The 19215-nt window shown below is 27.3% G+C and overlaps 1 protein-coding gene across 1 annotated transcript in view; it reads left to right on the top strand.

Annotated features, from left to right (window-relative positions):
• Nucleotides 1-842: 842 nt before the first annotated feature.
• The window catches only part of LOC136979539 (corticotropin-releasing factor receptor 2-like), a 32129-nt gene continuing 13756 nt past the window's right edge, over nt 843-19215 (top strand). The window contains exon 1 of the mRNA XM_067275542.1: nt 843-924. Coding sequence (XP_067131643.1) covers nt 843-924 — 82 coding nt within the window. The remainder of the gene's footprint in view (nt 925-19215) is intronic.

The raw sequence follows: 19215 nt of genomic DNA on the forward strand, positions 1-19215 counted from the left end.
TGATCTTTTCACGGATAATCGCTCTAATTTTTAACAAATTATTTATTTATATTATAAACTGGAAATCAGAGTAAAGAGTTTACGAGATATAAAAACGTTTAAAATCTTTTTTAATAATTATGTAGAAATATTTAATGTTATTTAATTAAGTAGATATAAAATTAAATACAATGAAAACGTCCTAAATCCTAAATTCGTTGAATATTTTAAATGTTTACTCTTTTTTAAAGAAGTTAGAAGTCTTTCTTTCTCATCCCACGTTTAACTGTCTAGTGATTATAGCTGATTCTTGTATTAGTCTTTCCACGTAGAGTACGAAGTTTTTGCTCTTTCTACCTCTTTACTAGAATTTAACTTAATATAGTTTTAATCTATAATCCTACCACGTAGAACAGCATTTGTACTGTAATTTAAACAACACAAAAAACTTAAATTTTTCTCTATTTTATCGTTTATTATTATCTATCAACTCATCAGTAATAAACATCAGCATTAAATTATCTTGTTTTATGCGATGTGTTATCGATAAATATGATTTTTATATGGATGTGATCATAGTATCGCTTCTGTTAAACTCCTTTATTTCTAATATTTTCCACTACGATCGCTACTGTCTTCGAACAACCCTCCCCACAGACTATTCTGATTGGTTGCAATGGTTTGTAACCGGAACACTGAACTAAAGTAAGGACTAGAAGGTGACTTTGCTGGGTTAATTCAGTTCAACTGTGTGATCAGAAAGGAATAGAAGTATTGAACATTCGCCCATTTCGATCGGAATTTCCCAAAAAAGAAGCTCTTCTCACTACATCACCCCTGCATTCTGAGCACTACTATATCAGATGGAGACGACCACTCTATCATATAATATTGATAAAAGAAAAGAATGCTTGTTGCGTTATAATAACTTTTCATATGACAATGGTATGAAGTTTTAAATTTATTTTTTTAACGTAAATTATTTTAAAATTATTGAAAAAAAAATTAGACGAATTTAATTAAACTCGGCTTAACCTGTAAATGATACTTCACCGTAGAGAGAACAGTAATGTAGTGAAGCCATCATTCACTTTTAAAATTTATTTATAAATATTATATATTAAAAATAAGATTTAATTGTGTAAATAATTTAAAAATTAGCTATTAAAAATAATAAATAATATAGTTAAATTTACATTTATTTCATAATTTAATTGTAATTTCTTTTAAAAGTCATGTTTTAGTGTATTATATATTGATATATTTAATTTGAATAATACTTTAAACTTTACATATACATTATATATTGATATTTCTTATTTTAAAAATCGTTACAATAAATAATTTTCCTGAAAACATATTAATTTATTGTTTAGAATAACCTTATTTGTATAAAAGAAATAATTATTTTGTGTATATAAAGGTTAATAGATGCAAATGCATACAGTCGAAGCTTTAATAACGACCACCTGCCTACAGCGGCCATTTTTTCAGGAAATTTTGAAGTCAAAGTAACCTCTTAATAAAGGACACTCCCGAATAACAGCCATTTTCTAAATTTTCTCATTTGTGGGTGCTATTTAGAGGTTTAACAGAAAATAGTTTATTGGCGAAACTATTAATTTTGCTACATTAATTTTATTTTCGTTTTTATCTCCTGCTAAAAAATGTAAAATAAACAAAATGAAAGAAAGAAAATTCGTTTAATTTTAGTTTTACTCAACCAAAACACTAAATTTTTAATGCTCAATAACCTGGTAAGTAATGGAGATTAATCTTCCTTTCTCTCTCTCAATTTATTTTTATTTATTTATTTATTATTGAAAGATTTATTTTAAAAAGTCAACCGAAAATCTTCCAGAATTTAATTAAATTTCGAAGTATTTTGTAACATAAGCTGAATAAATAATTATAAATATATACTGAAATGTAGGAATTTTCTTTTGAGCTTAGAATATATTTGTTATAAATAGAAATTGTATTTAAAATTTCCGTTTTTATTTTAGATTTTTTGCTCAGTCTTTAAATATTTACAATTAATTTCCAGAAAATTAAATGCTGTTCTTTTTAGCAAATTACTAAAACAATATATTTTGTATGTATTTTAAACTCGATAGATAAAATTTTATTTGTAGAAAACTTGTAATAACGTCTACATCTAAATAACACCATTTCTCAAGGAAACTTTTTTTATTTTGAACAAAAATGCATACAAAATAACCTTCAAATAACAACAATTTTTTATGTTCAGTCGGTGGCCGTTGTTCGGAGGTTATTCTGTATGTATTTTTGTTTTTTATGAAGTTCCTGAGAAAATGGACGCCGTTTAGAGGTGACCGTCGTTAAGAGGTTGGACTGTATTATATTTCCTGTGAATAGAAACATTTAAAAGTTAATGTAAGATCAAGCTTTTATAATTTTTCTTCAATGTTTTCGCATCGTTAACCATTTAAATGATAAAAATTAATTGTTGAGTACATTTTCCTGTTTAATAGACAATGAATTTCTATTGTTTAATTAAAGTATAAAATAGTTTATCTATAAAAATCTTCTAAAATTACCTCGGAATTAATTAAAAATATCATGTGGAAAATGGTTTTCTAGTCGTAAAACTACTACTTGTAGACTGTAACTTAACTGTACATCTGAATAAAATCAATATCAGGAAAGATCTGGAAACGTTAAACCTGTTGGTTATTATTTAAACAATGTAAGATCTTGTTAGGCAATTTAATTAACTTATAAATCCATTTGACTCCCTATTTTCTATAAATATAAGCGTCATTAATCCGGTAAAGTGACTTTTAAATCTTATGTCTTGCTTACTTATCGTTTTTAATGCTTGTATAAAGTAAAATTTACTGTATTATCCTTTAAAATATAAAATAATAAAAATTAAAAGCTTATTATTAATTTAATGTAGAGTTTAATTTAATTAAAAATTTAAAAAATTTCTATACACAAAGTTATAGTGAAGCAATTTTTCTTCGGTGAATATCGAGTGAAATTTCTTTAAAATTTTAATGAAATTTTCTCTATTTAAGTAATTAAGATGACTAATAAGAAGGATTTTAGTTTATTAAATAAATAATTTTGTATAATCTCATGAAAATATCGATTCTAGACGTTAAGTATCACTCGACAAGCCTATATAACAAATTGAATGCTCTTGATACGTGGCAATAAATATTCATCACCCAGAAAGTATCTTAAAGTTCTCTTTAAATGACTAAAATCTATGAAAGTATTTCATTTCTAAGCAACCAGGAGAAGAAGAAAGTAGACTAAATGATGATTGTTAGAGATTTGTTAGAGCCTTTGAAGATATCAGCATCATTCTTTCCAGTGGAAGGAGAAATGTGGAATGCCAATAAAAATTCTTGTATATTCAAGAATGTGTAAATACATAAACTAATTTATTACCAAATTGTGTAAAATTTGTTAACACAAATAATTATAAAAACCAAACGAAGTAAATCATCCCACAATGTTTGTTTCATTAAAGAGAATTGTCGCATGTCTCTTCAAATCGATAAGTGAAGGTCGGATTAAGTTAATTTCTTGGTTTAAAAGTAAAGAAAGTTTAATTATATTCAATTTATTTTAAACTAAATATTATTATTGTAATAAAATCATTATTTTATGTTATAAATATGAATATTTTCGTTGGAGTATTGAGTTGCAACTCCTTATTTCAATAAATGAAATTAATTGTTATTATTATTATTTTTTTTAATTTATTGCTTTAATATTAAAGAAAATGTAATTATTTTAATTGTTTCTTGAATAATATAGTTGTTTTAATTAAAAATATTTGTAATATTATCTTATTTTGTTGTGAAAACGAATATTTAGATTGGAGTGATGAGTAGACATGAGGAAGGATAAATCGAACTTTTTAATTATTTTTACTAAGAAATTATAAAGAAAAATAAGGATAAGTTTGTCTTTTAATAAAACAAAATCAGAATTTTTAATTCTTTTTAGTTTTTATAAAGAATTTTTCTGGAGTTTATCCTGTATTACACAATTATTAATTATATATAAACATTAAAAAATCCTCAAATTTTTCTATTTTAAAATTAAATATGCAGATATCATTCTTACAAAAATAAAAATAATTTAATTAAATAAATTGTAATTAAATTACATAAATCATAAGAACTTAGTTTAATATATTAATTTTTTATTAATTAAATTAATTTAAATATTCAATTGCACATAATTAAATTACGTCAAAAGTTTGATTAAAATTTTCAAAAACTTAGTAAAGAATTATTAAGAAAAAAAATAAAAATTTTAAATTTACTTTTTAAATCGAAAATTGACATATTAATTTATTAACAATATTAAACTATTCACATTAATCATTTATGTAGAAATTATTCATTCATTAGCTGATAGAATAACGTAAATAATTTATCCAATTTATTTTAAACTTACGTATTTATCTATCATTTAATTGCCATTAAAACTAGATATTAAGTTGATAATTAATTATGTAATTACCCTTAAAATCCTTCAATGCAGACTATGGTCTATGAAGGATGCTGTGAAGATTGCACATGTGATAAAAATTCTAAATTACAAAGAAATTTAAGTGTTCCTATGTAAAATTATATTATATACGTGTGTTATTAGAAAATAAGTGTTAAATTTACGTTTAAAATAATTTTTAAGACAATATAAATATTTTGACGTAAATATAAAAAAATTATATAAATCATGTAAATTTATGAAAATGTAGATAAACACAGTATATTTTTTAAATTATTTTCTTTATTGTTAATTTAAAAATTAAATTAAATTTCAATTCAAATTTAAAAATCTCCTCCCAATTTTTCTTTTCCGACCAATCAACGTTAAGCTATTTACATCTTTATCCAATGAACGTTAACTATTGTAACATCTTTATATTACTTTTTCTAACATATTTTCCAGAGGTCCGTCTGTAATCCAATTAACATTTTTAAAATTAAATTAATTTTTTTTCTCTTATTTTTCTTATTTATTTTATCTTAACAACGGTTTAACTTATTTTAACAATAACATTAAAGTATGAAAAATTTTTAAAGATCTCTTCTGAATATAATTTATCTAACAATATTTAATTACTTATCAAATGATTATTGTTTAAATTAGGAATTTGTCAATCAATTTATTATTTAAATATATGATTTAATAAGCCTTTACTTATCCAAATAATCTTGATATAGATTGCAATTTAATTTTCAAATATTAAGTAAGGATTATTGGTATTTTCACACTAGAATATCGATTTTGGCAATATTGAATGCTTACTCTCTTACATTTAAATATTATTGCATCCAGCAATCCACAGTTCAACACAATGTCCACAAAGCAACTACCATAATGTTTAGAAGTTATCTATCTCAAGTTTCTTTTATTCTTTACGCAAATTATGACTCTTTACATGTTCTTCTGAGCATCATCCTTGCTGATACTTTAATAAATTCTTGATAGTTTTACTACTTCTTCAATTATCGTAAGACAGAATTGAAAAGCTTTCCTTTCATAATGCCCTAAAGCAAATTGTCACAACTTGTTAAATTTGGACTTCAGAAACCATACCGTATCGAAACCACGTCCAACATGTCAAGACACTTCTTAACTAGAAGACCCTTAGGAAAGATTCTCATGAATACAGACTTTGTGATCACACCGTATTATAATTCCTCATGAATTCTTACTTGAGTAAATTCCTTATATTCATATAATTAAATTAATTAAAATGTATAATTAAGGTAAATTCCATGACAATTTCTATGTGAAAATCTATTTTTTCTAATTTGAAATTTGGAGAAGTTGTCATTATATTACATTTATCTTATTTATTGTATGAAAATATTGTAAAATACGATTGGAAATACGAAATTTATCAATGTCCTTTTTCCTTTTCATTTATCAGATAAAGGTCACCTTACAATTGTTTACATTCTAGTGTCCTTGGTAACCTTAATATAAAAGACTCTAACTCTTATATTATGTCAGATTCTTTAATGACATTTGACACAAAATGGATGCATAGAGTGTCTCATATATCCAGAACCATAGAAGTTATGTTGATTTTTGTTCGTCTTTTTACAGATAAAGCATGGCGCTGAGGAAGGACAAATAAATTCATGTTATATTGATGGTGGGATCACATAGACACGCGAAGTCCTTCACCTTAAAAGGATATACTAAGATCATCGTAACTAACTCGTATGGTTCAAGACTTATGGGAAACCCTGTACATTTATGTGTATATATATATATATATATATATATAGATTTATACATAAAAGATAGGATAAGTAGCATATATTTTATATACTTCACATGACAGAATTTTGTTATATTGATATATAGATAGAACGATTTAGATTTTTGTAGCAGCTCTTAGTATATGACAGACCTTCGTTTATCAATCAGAGAATATCTCAAATTTGGGAAAGATAACAATTTATCTTAGTTTTAGTGTAAAATTTACGTTATTTTTCTTCGAAATTTTAAAATAAATTTCACTTATTCTTATAAAATGATACAATATTAAATTATCGGTATTGTGTATGCCATTATGGAAAGACTAATCAATTAAGTAATTTGTATTTGGCATTAAAAAGATAGCAAGATTCTCAAGATTACTTTTCGTATATAGTGCTCAATTCTACAATTGAGTTAAGCAATCCACACGCTGCACACAACTATTATTAAAGTACAGTTTTACGAAATGATTGATTCCAAAAACTAATTGAATCCATTACTCGGAGAATTGTAGCAATTATTGAGGTACAAGATTGATTAATTACTGTTTTGTATTTACAAAAAGCCTGCAAGTAATTCTTTCCTGCAATTGTAACACAGTGGTATTTTCTTTGAAACAAAATCAAAGTTTAGCAGAAACCTTTTTCTATTATTGATGTATTTTTGACGTAGAAACACAAAGTAAGCCACTTCGCATAAGACGTAATGATGTTTTCCACTTACTTGTACAGGTTACATGCAATAAAATTAATCGAAATGTTTACAAAGAAATACTAAATGTAAAAATTAGTAGTATTAATTATATGTCATTTTATCCTGCGGTATGTGTCATATTACTCACGTATTTGTGGTATCTTACTTATCTTATCCTACAGATACATACCAATTCGAGTACTTATGTCATCTTATTCGGCACATATGTGTCATATGACTACTAATTGGTGGCTCACCAGTGGCCGAGTGGATAACACCGCTGAACAGTGGTCGTGGGTTAGCACCTGGCCAGTCTGTTGACCAGGTACGAACCCACGGCCTGGTTCCAGATCCACGTGCTAAAATTTTCCGGGTTTTCTTTACGTTTGTAACACCTAAATATAGGCCAGTTTCCCATAAAAGTCTATCTTATTAATATATTCCATATTATCCACGTATACTCGCCATTCTATCTACTCACTTATGCCATATTACCCAATATTCACTCCATCTTATCTATGTAAAATCTATTTTAGGCAGGATCGACTGTTGTATATATTATTTCTCGGATTTTCTAATTAAGTTTTTCAATTAAATACTTAATTTAATACAGAACAAATGCATTAACAGGTAAAAACATTAGAAAAGTTTTATTTTCAAAAATTATAATTACTTATTAATTAATTAGTCATTAATTAAATTTATAAGATTTTAACTTCGAATCGAATTCTACTGATTAAGGATATTTTTAATCAATTATTATTCATCACGGTCTTCTCGACTTCATTAATAACTCAAGTATTCATTATAATTACACATGTCAGATTATTCAAGAATTGGTTACATTTGATGAACTTTACTTGGCAATTATCAGTAAAAGGATTAATATAATTTATTACGTAAATTTTACAAGTAAGCTACAGCAGGATGAAAAAGTCCTGTTTGATTTTTTCCTTTTCTGTAGGATAAAGAAGAGAAAAACCTGTATTATATGGGAGAAAAATTGATTAAGAAAGGACTTTTTGGGTTTAACATATTAATTTTGATTAAGGAAAATTGTTTTTTAAGCTAAAGAAAAAAGATTTATTAAAAATAAAATGATCTTTCAAGATAAAGAATAAGAGATTTTTATATTATGAAAATAAGGAAAGAAAATGGTCGTTTCAAATCAGGAAAACGATTTTTTTTAGGCTAAGGAAAACAGATTCCGTTATGTTAAAAGAATCCACTACTGATCGAGTTAATAACATCTCGAACACGGTTAGTCGCGGGTTCGAACATCACCAACGAGCTTGAAATATGGGGTTTACATGACTTTCTTCACGTGTCTGACACGTACTGTACACAGCTGCCAGTTTTCCCGTAGAAAGTCCTGCAGATTTTTGTGTTAGATCGCTCATGTGTTGTTTGACATATTATATCTAACAAACCAAACTAAGAAAAAATACTTCCAGTAAAACGAGGAGTATTTTTATTCAGAGAACAGATGTTTTTTTTTATGAAAAATAGTACTTACCACGATATTTTAGATGTAAACTGCAGCCTGTAATCAACTTCAATTAACGTATATTCTCGCAAATGTATATTAACGTATAGGGATAACAATAGAAACTTTTATATCGCCTACAGAACAAAGCAATAACAATTTCCGATTGGAGTTTCATCCCGGAAAACAAATTTTCTCGTCCTTAACTTCGATTTATAAATGAGTTTCCTATTAAGTAGGAAATGAAGGAAGGGTGAGTACACGTGTTTTCATTTAACACAAAATAGTTCCTTCATACAACGAACCAAATTGTATTCTTTCATTTAATAGGTATAAAAAATACGCATTGAAATAATTTTAATATTCCATTAATAATAAATTATTTAAATCTTTAAATTAAAATTAAAAACACATTCACTGATAAATATATCCAAAAACTGGTTAAATTATGCAAGTAGTTTTATCTTAAATGCCAAGTAAAAAATTATTTCTATGGTAACGAGTAAAATCTTTATTACATCCAACTCCACTCCAGACATGATATAGGACCCTTTGTGTCTTCTCACCTACTTGACCTTTAACCTCCAAAATTTAAACGCGTGAATTCCCCTAATACGCAAACCGGCATGCGAAATTTCAAAGATTTTCGAGAAAAGACATAGGAGTTATTAAAGCTTCAAACTGGGTGAACAAACTCGTGCCCTCACAGACATACATATATACAGTAAAAAAAACCCCGAATTTTTTGGCATTTCTCGATGTTTGGAGGTTTTTTGAGTACCGAAAATGTAAACATATTAGGGGGGGTCAGTTGTTCAGCGATTGCCATACTTTTCCTCTGTTTATAGGCTATTATATACAACATTTATAAATATTTACACGTTTTATTACTTTTCAGGCTGTTATAACAGAGGGAAAGTATGGCCATCCGGCAAAAAATGACTCACAGATTTATATTTTTGGACTTAGGACACTTTGAAACGTCGAGTGAAACGTCCTCCCTACACACTTAGTGTGAATGAGGGATACAATTTTGTTTATCCTGTTTGATGTTCAATAACTCCTGTGCTTTTTGTCGAAAATTTCTGAAATTTTGCAGGAAGGTTTCTTTATTAGGAGGATTAATGTTATTATATTTTGGTGTTTCAAAGTCGAAGGAGTGGAGAGCTAATTGGGATTGTATGTCCCGGGCTTAATGACAACTTTCTTCGTTATTACCTTTTACATTTTTTTTTAAACTTTAAATAAAACTCATCCCTACCCTGAAAATTAAGCCTTTCACCATTTCATAATAGTTAAAATTATAAAAATTGTTATTAATAAAATATAACAACAGATGGCTTCACCAAAATTTTAAATGTTGCCGGGAAATTTAAGCAACTCGTTGCTGGTTTATTTACATTTGAATATATTTCTCCATCTTATAACTTCAATAAACAATCACACCAGCTTATAAATTTATTATATTCTGTATTTACACCAATTATTTTAAGATAGTTAAAGAACATTTTATCGATATAAAATATTTAAATGCTGAAATTCGAGTGAAATTTCTTTCTTATCCACTGTTAATATCAGAGAACGTGCCTTGCAAGATAGGATGGAGTTGTAAAGATGAGATCGATGTGCAGTTGTTAAATTCCAATTTCGGTGTTCTATTTTTTTTTTTTTTTCTGAGGGAGCTAAAAATACATGTCATTATCTTTTCTTCTATTTTCTTCAGATTTTCTAGGAATTGCCGATAGGATCATTGTTATTCTGGAAGAACAGCATCTATCTTTGTTTTCTCTACTTGTTTTTTAGTACCGTTTTTCTTAACTCATCTTCCACATGATATTGAAGCATTACGATTTTATTTCCGGTTTCGTTTTATTTTATAGCTTAAAATGTATTTCAGAATTACCAATGTCATTTCTTAATCTACAAACTTTGAATTTGATCATTCAATCTTTACTTTCTCTTACATGTTTTCTTTATTTTTATAAACCTTTACCTTATTTCTTCTACTTTATTCTGGCTACTAACACAAAAGGACTAATAGAAATTCCTGAAAAGGACTCAGTAATGTCTAAAATATGTCCTTTTTTCTTTATTAAATTCTTAATTAAGACTATTTATTAATTAAATGTAATTAACTTAATTAGTTGCCGACTGGTCTATGTACGTTTAATTTAATATAAAGGAATTTCTCAATCAAAAATTCTCTCCGTTTAAAAATTTGTTTATTTTTAATTAATTTCTTTGTTATTTACTTATCTAGCAGCGCTTTTTTCAACTGTTTAATAGTGTAAAACGTTTCAGTGTATTGAACAAAAATTATGTCAAGTTGAACAGCATTAGGCAACCTTTAATTCAGTACTGTAACTAGAACATATATTGGGGCCAATTAGAACGTACTAGTCTGCATTTACCCTTGTATTCATTGTAAATGTGGCCACTACAGCTGTTGATGAATGAAGAATAAACTCTTAAATATTGTATATGCGTGTGTACTACTACGTTTGCCAAGTTCAAATCTTTATCCTGTACTTATTTGATATTTATTTATGTACAAAAATGAAGGCCTACACACCAGATTACCCCGCAGTCTGCATCTGTAAATTGTCAAACGTGTAGAGAATCTGCAGATATTTTCTACGAAAAGAATACCGAATTTCTTATTTATTTCTACTCCTTTCTACACTTTTTTATGTTATAAGCTAATAAATGTGCAATTTTAACATAAACACAACAAAAATTTTAAATTATTTCAGTTCAAATTGGATTTAAATCAAGTAAATTTAAAGTTATAAATTGTTTTCTACGTATAAACAATAAAGTTATATGTCTCGTAGACTTTATCTTTTTATTTTTTGGTTAAACTTTCTAAAACATTAAATGCATTTAAATTAAATTTATTTATAAATTATACACATTGGATTTATAACGTAATTTATTTCAGAATAAATATGTTGTTCCAATTGTTTTTTTTTTATTTATTTGTTGAATTTTAAATGTCAACATCTACAAAACTTTTACATATACATTTGTATATAGACTCTCCATATCTTTGAATTTTAAGTAAGCCATTTAGAGTTCGTTGAATTTATTTATTTTTTACTGTTTTCTAGGGGGAATGCTTTCTCAACAGACGCATTCTGCTGTTTTATTTTTAGATTTCAGAAAGAATATTCGTAGAACCTCCAAGTCTTATCTAAATGGAGGATTTCTAATATAAACTAACATAAAAAGATCATTCTACGTCTAAAATCATTGCATAAAACTACAAAAGTAAAGAATTAACCTTTGACAAATTGCCCATGTGCCCATTGCAGATCAACATGGGCACAGGTTCCAACGTGCAGGATTTGTCAACAATATTCAGACACCACATCAACATAGGCCATGCGCATTCCATCATGCTCATACATGTTCAATAGAGCGGCACGAATGGTAGCCACGAAAGCTATATCCTTCAGGGCAATGCTCACCCATACAGATAGCAATGGGAACAAGGGCAATTGGCAAAGGAAGGCTGCATCCCTCCTATTTAGATGCTAGACACTTGAACATAGGCTAGTTTATTGGTGAGGCGCGAACCCACCACTACGAGGTTTCTTTTCACTCGGATACTGGTGGCCCAATGGGGAAGTGAACTTCAGGAAGGCCACCTCTCAGAGTAGGGATGGAGTAAAGAAGGATGTTAATGATATCCTGCCAGAAGGAACGAGATGAGGAAATTGATGAAAGAACGAGATGCAATTCCCTCATCTCGTTTCCTCATCAGAACTACCTGGAGATCAATCGTCAATGAGTTCAAGGACCCTGAGGCCCTAGCTCCAAAGTGTGAAATCAAGTATAATAACTTAAATAATATTAAGAAAATTAAAATCTCTCATTTTTACAATTAATTTATAGAATTATTAATTTCATTTATTAAATTTAATAAAAAATAATAATATTTAATTTTAACACTTTTATTTTTCTGTTTTTTAAAGCAAGGTCCACGAATAAAAATAGTTTTAATATAAATTTTATATTTTTATAAGATAAAACAAATGTAGATATTACAGATATTTTATATAAATAAAATAAGAAAAGTTATTTCCAAAAGTCTTATTGATCTATAAAATATTCTATGGTATGAAAAAGTAATATGTCAATGTCAATAATAGTTTTGAAGGGTATAAAACCACTTTTATCGATATAAATTTCATACAGATTTATTCTATGAATAATTTAAAATAGAAATATATTATTTATTTGTTTTTATAGTTGCCATTTCTATAAGCTTACGCAATTCATTACCTTCAATGATTTCTATGAGCGCTTCAATTCTAGTTTTTGCAGTTTCAATTTATCATTTATATTCTCTATTATATTTTATTCCAATGTTTTGAATTTATCATCATCTTCCTCACGCTCCAGAATCTTGTTGAGTCAAAGCCCTCAATTGTCTTTTATCTTCACACAATCTTCCTTGATGCGTCATCTTGATACTTTCTCGATATTCCTTTTATTTTCCTGATATTCCTCATTTCCTTATTTTTCTGATATTCCTCATATCCTAATTTCCCTGATATTGCTTATATCGTAATTATCCTAATATTTTTTATTTCCTTGATATTCCCTGACATTTTTCAAAATTTAATAGAATGAAACAAATATTGTTTAAATTCACATTACTGTATAAACAATAATTAATAAATTCTCTGTTTTTCTTTCTAAAAATGTATATATATTTCTACTTTATGTAGACACTAGAACTTTTTATACCTATAAATTTGAGCTTTTGTGTCATCATATGCAACTTTTATATTCATTTTTTAAAGGAAAATAAGCCATTTATCTTGGTAATTTTTCACATATTTTACACTTCAATATTTTTCCGCTCTTCATTTTGTCTCTCTGACATTTTGACATTCGATTTTCTGGTCACTTTGTATTTTGACTGTTCATCATTTTGTGTATCCGTTATACCACTTCTAGCAATTTTACTTACACTTATTTTTATTTTTTCTATATACTAAGTTTATCTACAAACATGATATCTCCATGTAAATAATTACTTTTACCTCATTTGTGGCACAGTGCGGCTGCTGGCCTGATAAACGGTCGTAGAATGGTGACTCCTGTCTTACAGTATTTATTTTGCCTCTTGATATTATGTATACTTGAGCTAGTGAAGTGATTCAGCAAAGACAGAAAATTTATTCAGTTTTAAAAATAGAAGGCATCTTCAGGAAAAATCGATTAAAGAAGGATTAAAGGAAGATATGGTGTTGAATCTACTTATTTTTGTGAAAATTTCTTAATTTCTTACTTTATTTAAGATTAATGTATATAAAAGAATTAAAATTTATATTAGAAATCAACTATATCTTCCCTCTTCAAAATTAACTTATTTGAAGCGCATCCACCTGGAACGTATAATTCTGTTTATATCCATAGAAAAGGATCTGCTCTCTATTTAAAACAAGTTAAGTTTAGTTAAAACACTTGACAACCCCCATCAACACTCAGGAAATTAACATTAAATCTGAAATTAAAGAGCAGTTTATATAAACTCGCCTATATTATTGACTGTAAATAACAATTTTAAACCATTATTACTTATTTTAATTTGTGAAAAGTTATTACTAAGTTCCTCAGAGTTTTAATTAGATTGCTGCTTATGTGTTTACAAATCTGTGAACAATTTCATAGCATTTCCCATTGGAATGAAGTATCAAATGAATATTGCTTTTGTAAAATTGAATTATTTTCTAGGGAAAACAATGAATAAAATACAAAAGTTAATTAAATTGTTGACAGTTATTATATTAGTTTTTCTATAAAATAAAGTTATTTAGTATTAAAAATTCAAATACAGTATGCTACATCTGATTTTAACTTAATGAAAAGATGTTTATAGAATATTACTAATTTAAGCACAAAAATATCACTTTTTTATGAATAATTTTATGATCAGTCCATTCTAATTTATGTTAAATGATAATTTTAATTAATTTTTATCATTATAATTTACTTTTAATTAGAACTAAAAGACTGTAAACACAGAAAAAATCTGGCAATGGTTCTTACACGACTTACGCTCGAAGAGAAAGTTAAAGGGAACAAAAAGTTTGATAATTATCAATTTAATTTATAAAAGTTAAAATAAGGCAAAAGTGGCAAAGATGAGATTTTTTAAAATAATTATAAATGATAATAATGAGTTAAATTTTATTGCGTCTGACCAACTCGAGATACTTATGACGTTTCCTTCTATCACCCCCTTGATTTATAATCGTAAAAATGTATTAGCATCGATGCCTTACATAAAGAAGTATATGTGTCGTATTTCAAGATTTTCGGTTTACGAAATCCTGAGATATAAAGCTAAATACAGGCAAACACGAACACAACACAGGCTTACACACAAGCACGACAAAACACCTAATTCTGTACTGTTTTTAAATGTTTATGGAATCAGGGAAGACACATAAAAAACCAGAGGATCAAAATTTGACTGATTACAATACTTTCCCTTTTACTTCAACAGCAAAGAAAGTAAAAGTATTTTTTTTTTTTTCGTATACGTAGTTAACACCTAAATAAGGGCCACTTTCTGATAGAAAGTCTTCCCTTAACAGACCCAAACCAATGATAGGTCTGAAAAACGCCCTTCTTAATGGGCATAGAGTGAAAGAAGTCAATACTTTTATTTGATTTTTATATAATGAAATAATTTATTTATTCTGTATTTATTTACATTGTTATTACATCAAATATATCTTTCACTTTTCAACCTTCATTTTCAAGGTCATAGCGTTATTTTAGAGTAAATAAATAAATAATTATAATTATTACTATTTTTTAAAAACACATTAAACTTTCTATATTTTTCAAATATATTTCACTAATAAAATTAATTTACTTCTTTAAAAACTTATAGATTTGACAGCTTTTCAATGAGGAGATCGCGAACTATGCGCTCGCGATCTACTTGTTGAAAAATCAAAAGTTCAAGGTCACGCAGAAAATTTTTATTTTTTAAAAATAATATTTCATTTTTCATAATTTATTTAGGGATGTAATACTTTTTGATGAAGCTTAACGTATAATCGAAAAGTAAACCAACATTTTCTGAAGTAATTAACAAACATTGCTATTGGGAATATTTTCAATTTGTTAAACAACACACTTAACCTGTAAAACATGTACAAATTCGTTAAATTTTACAAGATTTTACAAGCGTTAATGTATAATTTTTTTAATTATGACTAAACAGAGTACACGTGAAGAGAATTCAGTTTAAAAATCCTACACTGTAACTGATGTTTGATCAAATTATGATTAATGAATGTTTAAAACAAATGATTTTCGAGAGGAAATCTTGATTAATTCTCGTTTAATTTCTTCGAAAATTGAGTTTAAGAATGTTCAAAATAACGTTAAAGTTTCAAATCTATTAATTATAAAGTCTAAATTACTTAAACTTTCATCACTTTTTAATTAAGAATTGGAACATTTCGTATTTAAAAGTTGTTAGTAATTGTCGAATCTTTATTTTGATTTATGCATCATATCATGGGACATCTGTACTTTTTAATGGTGTCTAGTACAGACTGGAGAAAACTTCCTGAGTGTCAAGTACCTAGTTATGTGAGTAGCAACACAAATGTAAATAACTAGTAAATTGTAAAGTGATAACACTTCAAAACACACCAGTTTTTGAATACAAACGTTTTTCTTGTGTATCTTAAAGTTGAAATAATGATAGTATTCATGATGCTGATAAATAATACGAAAGTATGATGTACTAAAAGTGGAATATATCTTCGTTAAAAGTGAGTATTTCATTTACTATTTCTAATGACATACCCTGTTTTCGTGCCTTTAAATATTTAATAACACTTCAAAAAGTTTTGGCTGTTTTTCTACGAGTAAATATGTGAAATTTCACGATAACAAACTTGACATTGCCTTGACTTTACTCAGTTTGTATAAAGCAAACAGAAGAAAATCAACAATTTCGTTTTTCCGTTCACAAACATTAACACAAATATCAAGAATTTAATTTTCTTTATTGCTCGAACAATTATTCCATATTTTCTGCGTTTTGTTCATATGTTATAACGTTATTTTTTACATTAAATACTTGTAATATTGATTTTCTATCTTATGGCATATGTTTTCGAAAGTATTTACTTACAGGACGTAGGTTCGTATCTTGCTTCAGGCATAACCTAGATTCCTGTTGATATATTATTATTCTGTAATGAATTCTCTACCACAGATGTAAATATTTCACCCATAAGTTTGCTTTCTAAAATAAATACTTTAAAAAGATGATTTATTTTATTAAATTATAAAATATTAATTAAATTACATGTTTTCTACACGTTTCCTTAGTGATCTACAAATAGCATTTATCGTAAAAATCACTGAAGATTTAAAAAGAAAAATATTAGCTCAGACATCCAGTTATTTAAAACTTTATAAAGTTCACTTTTAGAAACATAATAGAAGAAAATTTGTTCACGGTTCAACTGTTCAGTGGCTTTTTCCAGCAATTACTCACCACATAGACGTATCCACATCCTTATCCAATTAAATCTTCCGCATCATTTGTTCAATCGAAGAAGGAAAGGAAAATCATCAATACTTGAATTTATTTTACTTACGTTTTTAACAATTATTACTAACGTCAAATGATTTGATGTTAGTAATTAAGAGTTTAATTAATTAAATACATTTATAAAAATACTGAAAATGAAGGTCGTTAAATTTACACTACTCTTCGGATCTCTAAGTGAATTTTATACTTTTTAAATAACATAAAGATAAATAATTATATTTTCGATGGAAATAATGTAAATTTATATTAAGAATTTTAATAAATCCAGAAACAAGTTGCTGAATTTTTAATTTTATTGGCACTTTCTTAAAAAAGCAGGTTAGAAAAACTGTTGATTAATAATGAAAATTTCATTTCCATTGTTACGCCCACATCGCTCACATGTCGCGTTGTCCTGCATGTGAGCGATCTTCCGAGAGGGTAAGCATGACGGGAGGAGCTACTATGGAAAACTGGCCCCCTATCTAGGTGTTGCAAAGTGAAAGAAACTCGAAAAACTCCACGTGCCAGTCCGTTGGCGAGGCACGAACCCACGATTACCAGTGTTTAGCGGTGTTACCCACACGGCCACTGATAAGCGCAACAAGCAAAATATTATTCATACAATGGTGAAATAAAGTGATCTCTGGAGCAAAGAATAGAGAACTCAACTCATTTATTCGGGTGAAAGACATGCCCTGGTATTGGTTTCAACGTTGTGAGAAAACTAAGTGTAAAAAAATAAAAATACTATTTAAAATTTTATATCAGGAGGAAAAATATATTACTATTAAACGAAGAATTAGAGAACATTATACCACAATAAAATATGATAATAATATTAATTTAAATACACAAGTGATTTACGCTGGATTGTTCGTGTTTAAAAGAAATCTTCACGTCCTTAAAATTGTAAATTGGAAGTTCTTTGAAGTCGACTGTTGTGTTGAGGTAATAATCAATTGAAGTGGCTTCGGCACAATGCAAGACGAATTGTATTTGGAGGTAACACCTACCTTTTTGTTGTAATTGAAGTTGAAACAAAAGACTTTTTGCAAGAGCTGGTGTTATAAGTTCTGACAACACCTCTAAAAATCAGTTTGGAAGATAACGTTAATTATACTTTCTGTTAATTATAATTTATTTTCAGTACATGTAAATTATATTTACTACTAATTATCATTCATTCACCCCTCCTGAAAGCCCCTTATAATGCTCCTGTATGTCACAGCAGCTGTATGATTCACAATTAAACAGTCGAACCTCTGAAAAACGACTAGTGACAAATACATAAAAATGACCGTTGTTTGCAAGTTATTTTATATGTATTTTAAAAAGAAACCTCCCTGAAAAATGTCCGCCGTTTAAAGATTGCCGTTGTTGGGAGGTTCGACAGTATATTACTGTAAATTATATTAGATTGTACTTAGTGTACAGAAATAAGAATAACTAAATATACTTGCTTAATAACCAAATTAATTTTTGAATCCGTATATAATTATTCTACAAAATAACATTTTTATGGACTAAATTAAAGTAGATTAGGTTATGAATATGTAAACACATACAATTTTGTTAATATGCCTATGAATCTAATTATAACACTGCAATTTGCACTTATACATATTGAAGATTAAATTATCCATATTAGATACAGTATAATGTTAATTACGCGAATTTAGCTCATTAAATTAATTTGTCAACAAATATTGTATATGGAAATCATAATAATATATTATCATTTATAATTATTATTATTATTATAATTTATAGCCCACACTATAAGAACAACTCGATTCAGTGGATTTAAAAATCAATATACAGTACCATTCATAAATTACTTTTAATAAAATATAAAATAACAATTATGTATAACAAATTTACATAGAATTATATGTTGTTTCTATAACTGATATCTATGCGTATTCCACAGAATTACATAGAAATTTGTGAAGATATAATGGTGTTAACTTGTGTGATCTACCACAGGGATTTTTACTTCTCGTATTGTCATATAACAGGGCAAGTATGGCAACTGGTAGAAAAACGACCTCCCTCGACACTTTTACATTTTTGTACTGCCAAAAAGTTGGAGATTTTTTTCTGTATATATGAATTTTAGCGTGTGCTAAGGCAAGTTTGTAACGTGTTTAAAGCTTAACCACCGTGCGTTTTTGTCGAAAATTTCTGAAATTATGCATGGAGGATT

Source organism: Centruroides vittatus, unplaced genomic scaffold, assembly GCF_030686945.1.
Source record: "Centruroides vittatus isolate TY-2023 unplaced genomic scaffold, ASM3068694v2 contig_628, whole genome shotgun sequence".
Classification (NCBI taxonomy): domain Eukaryota; kingdom Metazoa; phylum Arthropoda; class Arachnida; order Scorpiones; family Buthidae; genus Centruroides; species Centruroides vittatus.